Genomic DNA, 10,758 nt, shown 5'->3' with positions numbered 1-10,758 from the left:
ATATAACATTTGAAGAAGTAAGAAGTTATCATATCATCATAGTATAGTGGTCACATTCTTTAGGAACATAATTAAACCTAATATTATAAACATATTATAAACATTTTAATTCTCATAAAATGAAAGATGGATTTGTCTTGCCTTGTGTCAGTATTTTGTGTTTACCAGCCCTCATTTTTTCCCACTGGCTGCATGGAAAAAGTCTTTAAAGGAGTAGGTTTTTGCAAGAAACCCAAAAGCTCAAAGAGGCTTTATGTGTTTATTATGCTATTGTGAGGATTTCGTCTGCAGTCTAGGAAAATATTAGGATTAATATATCAGTGAACTTGGAGCCCTGAGCAGGCCCCCAACACGGCTACTCACAAATTAATTCATCAGATTTAGTTTGCTTAATGTGCCTTATAATCGGAAAAATACGGTAACTTCTACCTTCCTTTAGCATGTCCAGAAGTCAAACTTCTTGTGTGATGGTTCCCTTCTTCCCCTGCCTTTTGGATGCTACTGCAGGTGCCTTTGACGGTGCAAAACATTTTGTTGACATTGTTGTGTTTGTTGGGGAGAGAACTTACAAACATACAGTACAGCACTTCAGAGTCACACTGCTAGCGATCACAGATTTATGTAAATTTGACAAGCTGAATGCATTCTGTACTGGACAGACGCGGCACGGAGGAGACTGATTGATAGTTACGCCTATTCAATTGTTTGCTAATGCAAATATCTAATCAGCCAGTCTCACGGTAGTAATTCAATGCATTTAGGCATGTAGACATGGTGAATATGAAGCACCAGAATGGGGAACAAAAGAAACTTAAGAGACTTTGAATGTGGTTGTTGGTGCCTGCACAATCATCTTTACAGCTTTACAGAGAATGGTCTAGAAAGAGAAGATGTCAAGTGAGCACTTCTCAAGGTGAAATTTCGCTGTTGTGCCACAGGGTAGATGAGAATAACTAGACTGCTTCAAGCTGATAGGAAGATAACAGTAACTGAAACGGAGTAGTGTACCCGAGTATTGTTTCCATGAGCAACCCCTTTGTGACCAGCAGGATAATGCATCATGTCAAAAAGCTCAAATCATCTCATACTGGTTTCTTGAATATGACAAGGAGTTCAATGTATTCAACATTTTAATTTTAATGTTTCTCATAACGCAAAGTGTAAGTATTTATTTTATTATGGTCATTTTGTATTGACATTTTTTTTTTCATATTGATTGCATCAGTGGTTCCCTATATATTAGCTGTTCTGTGAAAATGTAATTGTAGACTACGAGTTTTTCAATATGCTATAGACCATCCAAAGTTCAGAACTGCACAGCAGGTGTACAATATGTGCAGTATTTGCACCTGGTATTTCAGCTAATATTAATTCAAAAGTTTTATTGGCTGACATACTGAGAGGTAGAGCAGGGAAAGCTTATTTTTAAAATAAACAGTGGAAACCTATTTCAAAAATGTATTTAGATAATATAATGTAAGGAAAGTTAATATGTGCATGTGGATTGTTGTACTAACACAAGCTATGCATTTTTCTCTGTTTGTTCTGCTTTATTCAACAAGAGCGTAGCAGTATTCTTTTAAAACACACATTGCTAGCTTGGTCACTTTTAAAGTTGCAGCTACACAAGAACATGTGTACAGGTGCATTTTATTCACCGCCATTTGTCACCTGTGGAACGTCTGTCGTGCGGCTAACATCTGTTAGGTGTATTTATTATTCTTTGACTTATCCCCTCTTTTTGCTCCATGGTCATTAGTATTGGTGCGGTGGCATTAATTTCAGTGGGGCGCTAATTTGTTTAGGCTTTAGGTAGGGCTTGTGGGAGATGGATTCAGCTGTCACATCACGGTACTGGCGGTGTTAGTGATGTGTGCTGTCGCAACGCTGATGTATGCTCAGGGGCCAGGAGGGCAAGGCCCCGGGGCTGGCTGCCTCTGCTGCTCTGACTGACGACTGGCAGGCAGCTCGTTAAGAGTGGCCCATCATTGCCACAAGGTCAGAGGGACCGTGGATTTGCAGCAGTGTCTTGTCACAACATCTATATGGAATATCTTACAAGAGAGCTGCCCAAAAGGCACAACATCTAGACAAATATAATATTGTGTTGATGCAACACTGCACCTCGATCCGCAGGCTCTAATGGGGAAAAATAGATTTCCATTTCATTTTTAGGAGGTAAATTTGGGTGATATGACATTTGGTGCCAGTGTCTGAAAAAGCATGTGTAACTGCAGGGTCCCTAACAAATTGAAAGTCAGGATTCATTAAGAAGACTCTCTTATTAAATTAAACTTGCTGCATTCTTTGCATTTGGTCAGGAGGGATCGTTCTCCCTGCAACGCCCATGTTCTGTTCATATCATTCAAAAAAGTATATTTAAGCACGTTATCAGCACAGCTCTAGGAAAGGCAGTGAAAAGAATCTGCAAAGTCTGAAAGAGTGGGTATCATGGCTGGAGACTCTTTTGTTTTTCTTAGAAATAGAGAAACGTATTCTGCATTGCCCGGTTACTGTTGTTCCTGACTTTAAGTTCCTAGGGCGACGTAATCAGTTCTGCAAAAAAAGTTCACTTTTTTCTTCAACCTGGCAACCCCAAAGTCTGTAAAATCCAAGCAAATCTGCAGTTTGCGTTGCTAATTCAGCATCTGAGCAAATGTGAAACAAGGTCACATTTTCCATTCTATCATCACTTAATTTCTTTCCAGTTAGACATTTGTTCAGTATTTTGTTGTAATCAAAACAAGGATTCTTGAGATGAAGCCTACAATGTGTTTTGTAAGGTCAGTGTGAACCCTAAACACCAAATTTTTGTCAGTGCATCCTTGAGTCCAGAAAAAGTTTGTGCCAAACTTGAATCATTTCCATTCTTGCATTCCTGTGATGTTCAAATCATGGAATACCAAAAAAAGAAGAAAAACAACAGCTAATTCTGACACAGAGGCCTAAAAATGTGGCTATTATTACATATGTTACTTATTTGAAGTATATTAAAATGAACAGTATACTGAATCAGTGATTCAAACAAGTAACAAGAAAAACACTTTCCATGTATTTAGTTTCAACTGCTAGGCTGCATTTAAAAATAAAACCAGTTTATTCTTAGAGAGCCTTTTTCAGAGGACCAAATTAAGTTTGTCCAACAGGTATTGGAAACTCATGAGATTCTCAGAGTTTTACCAGTGGTGTATCCACCTACACCATCCTCTCATCAGTCTGGAAGCGGTGAGTCACATAGTAGAACTAGTGAAGCGAGAGTGATTTACCATACTCAAATATATAAACATATCTCTGTCAGTACGTGTACACAAAAAGAAATACTTGTGCTTCCTTCCAGCCTCCAGTAGATCCCCCTGGACTGTCCTCAGACATTACTCACTGTCTCCATGGCTCCCTGTTGATTAGCACCCCACTGTTTTTAGCAGCTGGATAAGTCATGCTAGGGTTGTTTTCATTGTTCCACTCTTTTCTGAGTCTTGGCTTTCTTGTGTGGTGTAAGCCTTCTCACACGTCTCAGTGTTGCCAGTTTGGTTGTCTGTTGGAATGCATGTGTGTCGTTTGGATCTGTGTTTCAGTACTGACTTTGAAATGCCTTTTTTTTTATTTTTTAGATATTTTGTTTAAATGATGAAGGCAGCTTCATAGTTTTTAGGTGACCATTGCTCCAGGCATCCCCTGAAGGCTGGTTCGCACAGCCACTTGCACTTCAACCAGCATAAGCAAGCTGTGTCTCGAGCTGAAGTCTGTACTTGATGTGTCCTCATTCTTTTGAGACTCTTCCAAGTTCCCTCAGTTTTTTTTCTGTGCTGTAGTTTTTAGAGCTCTTGCACTATATCTGCAATCACATGCATGCTACTTGAATAATCAAATTGTTTGATTGATTTTTAATGACAAACCAGTGGTCCTAGAAAAAGTTTAAAAATGATGGTGTCATTAACGATTAAGGTATTATTTTTTTCGCATTCCTTTCAGAGACATACCAAAGTAAATGTGAAAGATAAACAAAGGTTGTGGGGAATTCAGCCTCCATAATGCTAGCATTGATAGAGAATGACATGCATCACACTGCAAACACTGTTGCAATCACAGCAGACCAGTAATAACTGAAAAAATCATGCAGAGACAAATCTTCTATAACTATAACTGAGAAGATAGAAGACAATGCCATTAAATAATAATTAATTGCTAAAATGTCATCAACTAGCTGACTTTTGCATAAGTAGCAAATAATCCTGCTCATCTTTATTACTATTAGTGCTATGAGTGGGTTCTCTAGTTTTCTTTCACATTGCATATCACGTGAAACCAATTTCTCGCCATTTTTTATGCAGGTAAACTGCATGTTACAGTTTAAAGTTTGCATGATGAGGAGTTTGGGAAGCTCGCTGTGTCACTGCAACATCACCCCTGTTTAACATACTTTATTGAGTGTGAGAGATTATAAACAGGTGGAGTAACAGCTGAATCACTTTTGGTGTCAATGGGCCACAGCTTATTTTAAGGTGCAACCACAGTTGCGTACAGTGTTTTCTTGCCCACATCAGTTCCTTGATTCTGATGCTTTTCCACAGATTTGTAATTCGTACTTTCAAACAATATAGGATCTATAAAACATTTTTACATTATCAGAGCTGTCAAAAACAAAATCTGTTGTGTTTCGACAGAAACAATATTTTTATGTGCAATGTACTGTGGTATGTTGTATAATTTATGTACACCTTCTCCAGCCCATTCCATCTACATCTATATTCTGTGCCAAGTTTTTTTTTTTGTTTCATCTCTCAGTATTTTTCTTTTTTTTAATGGAAACACAAAGAAGTACTTGTTGTGCAGAGCAATAAATTCTTTATTGGATCAGCATTGCCAGAATCCCTTTTGCCACAGGTATATTTATTAAAATGCATTGGATATGCCTGGACACACTAATTAGGCTTAACTGCAAAAAACAGCAGCTTTAAAAAGGGCTTTTTGACTGAGGATAATGGTGTCAGACTTCCCCATTTTAATGCAGCCTCTAAGATATTTAAAGCTATTGCAAAGCTTGTTGACTTTGGGAATGATGCTGTTCAACTGTGGCTGCAGCTCCTTGGGAGAGAGCCCGGGGGCTCTGTTCCTGATGGAAGAGATGAAGGAACAACCTGTTAGTCCATCAAATGTGTGTAGTAGCACTGAGACGGAGACAAGAGTCCCAATCTGCAGCTGTGACTTAAAAGAACTTGGGAGACATGAGAAAAGCGCCTTGTTGACAATCAAAATTGTAGGGACAGTAGAATAGAAAATAGCTATGGTGAACATAACAGTGAGTTAACAAATAATGCAACAATAGTCAAGAGAAAGTCAGAGTTTGAATGACCTTGGCTAATATAATACAAATGAAATTTTGGAGCATCTGGGAACTGAGAAGTGGTTCCACTTGAGAACTGGTGCCAAATTGCTCAGTCTATTGGAACTCCAAGCTGATCAGTTCCCTTTTATTATTGCTGGCTTAGTTTTCTGACAGTTGTCCATTGCAGAAGGCTGACACTGAATTCATGGCACTGGAGCTTTTTTCCCACCTAAGTCACATGCAAGCCTTTTTTGGGTACTCTTGGTCTACACTGTGTTCAGACATAGAGATAATGAAAGCAGCCAGTGATGCTGTGTAGGCCTATATTGTTATTTTCCAATAAGCTCAGTAATCAATTGTGAATCAATGGGGAATCGGACCACTGAGGGGAATCCATAATGTTGACTCCAATTCAACATTTAAAGATAAAAAGAGTGAAACAAAACAAAATGGGGAGGATAAAGTCAGTGGTTTTGTGCTTTTTTTGAACATTATACGCGTTCCTGAAACTCACTTTCCCACATTTCTGAGTTTTAGAATGATAGGAGGACTCATCTATCGCTTCCTCTCTCTGTCTCTCTGTTCTCTCAGAATGCTCTGGCCCACTGGGCATGGAGGGCGGTATAATCTCCAACCAACAGATAACGGCCTCTTCTACCCACCGTGCTCTCTTTGGCCTACAGAAGTGGTACCCGTACTTTGCAAGGCTCAACAAGAAGGGGCTGGTCAATGCCTGGACTGCAGCCGAAAATGACAGATGGCCATGGATCCAGGTAAAGCACAGTCACAAGACAGGCGCCACATAAAGTTGGGCCACAGCCAAGTGCAAATGAATTCAGCTCTCAGTTACAGACAGATTCCTGTTTTTGATCTTTAAATGGTTTAGTGTTATATTATTTAGAGGATCCCTGGTGTTTCACGTCACCTGTTTTTAGCTGATGGTAAGTATGAAGTGTTTGCGGTTTGGAGTTAATTACAGATCCTGTAAAACTGATGGCTAGCTTGCTGTTAATAAAGACTCACCATAGGTTTAAGCTGTAGGGTAGAACAGATACTGCTGCAGTTTGGCTTAACATGAGAAACAACATCAAGTGGCAAACCGTTTACTTTTTTAAATCTTTATTCAGCGGCACCATCTCTTGTTTTGTTTGAATTGTGATTTACTCACAATAGTAGCTGTGCTGCCACTGTATCTGTTGTCAGAAATTGACTTTTGCAAAGTCCCCTACCGACAAAACTTTGTTGCATTGTTTTGTAATTATTCAGAGGTATTGTTGGTTTCTGTTTGTTAAGCGTTTTATGTTTTACTGAGCTATCGAGAGAAGTTTGATGTTTAAATTTATACTCAACTGTGTTGTAAACAGTAATTTTCTTGTTATCCGTGGAAAAAAAAGGATTAATTGAATTCTGCTCAACAATTCCCTTCGTATTTTTGTCCTTTTGTACCCTAGAGTGTTTGTATAACCACCTAGAGGGCTTTCGTCAATAACAAGCATATAATTGTAAAATGAAAATGTGTGTTTATAGCAGCAAAGCGCTGAGGCACAAAACCCTCCTCTTACTCCGACTTTGTTATAGTTAACCTTCACACTGTGCCATTAGTCGGTGCTTACTGTCAAAGAGCTGCATAGACTGATCGATATCATGGATTAGTTGGTGATCCTGAATTATGTCTGCACATCATATCAATAGATTCTGTCCTCTCTGGTCCTGCACTGTGGAAATCTTATTAATGTGTAGTCTTACAAAATTGTACTGATAAGAGCCTGGGAGCAGTTTTTTGCACTGAGTGAAGTGATGGTATTTAAATGTTTGCATCATTATTACCCAAAATGTAAACTGACCTAAGAGGAAATGGATTTATTTCTTTGGATTTATAGCGAAAATTCATTCTAAAACAGCTCTAGCACATGAAAACAGTTCTGATATCTGGATTTGCGCTCAACTCAAGATTTTCTACTCTTCATAAATAGACTCTGAGTTATATAGGATTTTTAAGACGGATACCAATACCGATATTTGGTGATCTAAACATGCGATATATTGGCCAATAATTTTTATTTCGTATCATACACACAAAATATGTTTAATACCATTTTATATTCAGAACAAGTTGTGGATTATTCATTTACGCGTTGCCCGACTCTGCTCAGATCAGCTGGTTGTTGTGTTTGCAGCTTTGCAAACACGTTTCCATCTGAGAAGTTGCAGAGGCCTCCCTAGTGGACAGACTATTCGATATCAGAATTCACACCTTGGTTAACAGGTCTTTCTCTGGTCTCTTCTTTATTTTTTAAATGTTCCTTTAATGGCTATTATAAGTGCAGGTATCTTTAAATAGCTAATAATGGCCGATAACCCCTGCAGATACATCGGTCAGGCTCTAGTAATAGAGATCAATAGTAATAATGAACTATTTTGGAAATAAGGTGTTTTTTTTCTCACATTACATTCCTCTCACTCTGTACTGTGATGACAGACAGCAAACTTTGAAGCACGCTGTTGTCAGATATAAGAGAAACAGACAATGAACCGTGAACAAAGTATAATCGAAAAACACCATGACAGTGTGATGGAGAAAGTGAAGCTGTATGTAACAACAAGAGAAAAATAAGACAGGACAAAAATGGATTTGTAAAAAAAAGAAAGAAAGAGATGATTGAGAGAAGAGAGCCCTGGCACATGGAGAGGGTGAGGAGAGCGGCACATCAAACATTCAGGCAGCTTGTTTGACTTTAATGATGCCATGTGGGATGCTACGCGGGGTGCTGTAGGCATTGTGTGTTTCTACATAGGGCCTGGATAATTGGGATGTGAGTACAGAGGTATACAGTCATGCCAGTGTTTTGGGATTATGCTAAGGAGTCGGTGGTGTGCTTTTGTAGTGTGGAGTGACTGTTTACATGTCTGTCATGCAAAGCAGGTTACACTGACAGATGACAATCCCGTCAGGAGACACTTCAGGTTTGTATGGCTATTTGTAAGGTTTACTCTGGAGCAGAATGTACTACAGTATGTGTTTGGATGCCAGCCAGTTTCAGCTCTTTCCCCCTAAATCTCAACAAATGAATCAGCCGTACACAGAGCAACGAATTTTGAATAATACATCATAGATTTTCAGACAAAGCACTTCATATGCCTTTGTTTGCATTTATGTTGGTTTGTGTGTTTTTGATTTGTGTGTGAGTGTGAGCTCGCTACTGTTCACACATCTATGTACCGTGAGACAGCCTTGCCACTTCTAGCTCACACATAAAATTGCATTTGAGCACTCAAGGGAAATATGCTGCCGGTCTCACCAATATCAGCAAAATATAGCTTTAGCCGGCTGTGCTGGAAGAATGAAACAATACAAATCACTTGTGAAGGCTAAAAGGGTCTATACATATTTCACCTGCAGTTAAGCAATTAATGACATTACATTAAAATGCAGATCTCCATCAGTATGGACACATTTCTTTGTTTATAGAACACGCTTAGATTCTTGGACTTCAATTCTGTTCCTATCTGAGAAGCTATTTCCTCTTCATTCCAGCGTGACCTCAGTTATTAAAACATTCTACCGTCTGCTGTGGTTGAAATGTGACCCTGAGAAAGGTTTTTCTGTCACAGTTTATTTTATAATCGCAGCATGACTGCACGGAGGTTAAATTGAATAAAGCCTTTGGACACATAGGCTTGAACGTTACGACTTTGAACTAAAAGGCCTGAGATTTCCTCCCAAAACAAACTCTTAGATAAAACCAGTTAAGATTTTGAGGTCTTAAACTTGCCGCTGCACCTTTAGCACTGAGAGCAACAACATGATTTGTACTCTGAGTTATTTAGCAGTTTCTAACAGCGGTATGGCGGCCATCAATCCCTTAGCAGAGAAGCATCAAATCACTCACAGTGGTTAACTTGCCTTGTTCTGCTTCTGCTACAACACCTCGGTGGTGCTTCGATCTTTAGGTGCTTTATAAATGGTGTGAAGATTTGTTTTCCTGCCATTTAAAATCATTTAAACTTCTTCAATGTCCATCTGTTCACATACAATAACGTGCTTGTATATCACCAGCTACTGCTGGCTTTTGCTGGCCTATAAGTTGGCACTTTAATATAGTTATGATTGTGTTAAAGAATATAAAGTTTGATTACTGTACACACTAAACATTACTGAAATAAAAAACAAGAAAGAAAGAACAAAGAGATGCTGATGTTCAGCACTCTTGAGCCAACCTGTATTTATTTATATTTTCTGGCAGTATAGTATTTATTTACTAGGGATAGAATATGTGCAGCCATTTACTGAAACATACAGTACATGAAAATACAGCAACAATGGCAACAACAGAGTTTGTACAGTTCTAACAAACTTGAAAGTCAATGTTCAGTGTCTATTTATTCATTACATTAATTTAGTATAATACTGCCTGAACTCTTCTACGCAAAATGTATAGTCATTTCTTTAAGTAGTCCTCAGGATTAGTTCTCCAGGCTTCTTGAAGGACATTCAAAGATCTTCTTTTGGTGTTAGCTGCCTTTTTTGTGTTCTCTGTCAAGATGATCCCACACTGCTTTAGTAATATTGAGATCTGGACACAGAGGAGGCCAATCTGTGGCTGATTGTGTTTTATTGTGTGTTCGTTCTGTCCAGCTATGCTTTTACTACATTGGCAGTGTGTTTGGTATCAGTGTCATGCTGAAAAAATTAAGCTTTTGCCATTCAGATCCCTGTTAGCTGTGTTTAATGGATCAAAATGTGATTACACTTTTGTGTGTTCATTTATGACATTTTGAACCAAAAATTTTAATTTTGGATTCATTGCTCCATAGCACCTGATGCCACTGATTTTCAGTCCAGTTATTGGGCCTTCCTTAACCTTTCTTCCTCTGGTCTCTTCTTAAGGATTGCTTGTTTTACATCATCCCTTCCACTAAAACCATTTCTCATGAGATTTCTGAGCTCGGGTACAAGGACTAGATTGAAAATCACTAAAAAATCAGCCAATGTCCGAAGAAAACCTCTTAAAGACCTTCAGAAAGCCCAAAGACCTTATTTTAAAAAAAAAGAAAGTCTGGTTCTATCAAAGCAAAACATAAAGAAATGAGGAGTGGCTCAAGACTGCACTGTGGTTAAAATTTGTTCCTGATGCCAAGGATAAAGAAAAAGCTTTTTAAATATGTGTAGCCAAGTGTGCTTGACTGCGTGTGCGTTTGCTCACATGCATTTTTAAGCAGTGGTGCCACAGGGCTGTTAGGTAGCTTCAAGGACAGTCTAATTGTTACAATATTGTTGCAATTCCCTCCGCAGTTCTGATCTCAGCATGTAATCAACAAGGGGTATATTTTGCCTGACCTTTGTATGCCTGTGTGTACGCATGTGTGTGATGTTTTGCTTGTTGGTATGAATATTCTGTGTGTGGTATAATTAGTGGTCTTAACAACATACA

At 38.6% G+C, this 10,758-nt stretch overlaps 1 protein-coding gene across 2 annotated transcripts in view; it reads left to right on the top strand.

Moving 5' to 3' along the window:
- The window catches only part of edil3a (EGF-like repeats and discoidin I-like domains 3a), a 120,519-nt gene that overhangs the window by 67,341 nt on the left and 42,420 nt on the right, over window positions 1-10,758 (top strand). For both annotated transcript variants that reach the window (XM_005722319.1, XM_005722318.1), the window contains exon 5: window positions 5,918-6,099. In XM_005722319.1, coding sequence (XP_005722376.1) covers window positions 5,918-6,099 — 182 coding nt within the window. The remainder of the gene's footprint in view (window positions 1-5,917; window positions 6,100-10,758) is intronic.

Source organism: Pundamilia nyererei, unplaced genomic scaffold (genome assembly GCF_000239375.1).
Source record: "Pundamilia nyererei isolate P.nyererei 1_Seehausen unplaced genomic scaffold, PunNye1.0 scaffold00006, whole genome shotgun sequence".
Taxonomy (NCBI): domain Eukaryota; kingdom Metazoa; phylum Chordata; class Actinopteri; order Cichliformes; family Cichlidae; genus Pundamilia; species Pundamilia nyererei.
The sequence above is the reverse complement of the archived record's forward strand: the minus strand, read 5'-3'. Positions and strand labels throughout refer to the sequence as shown.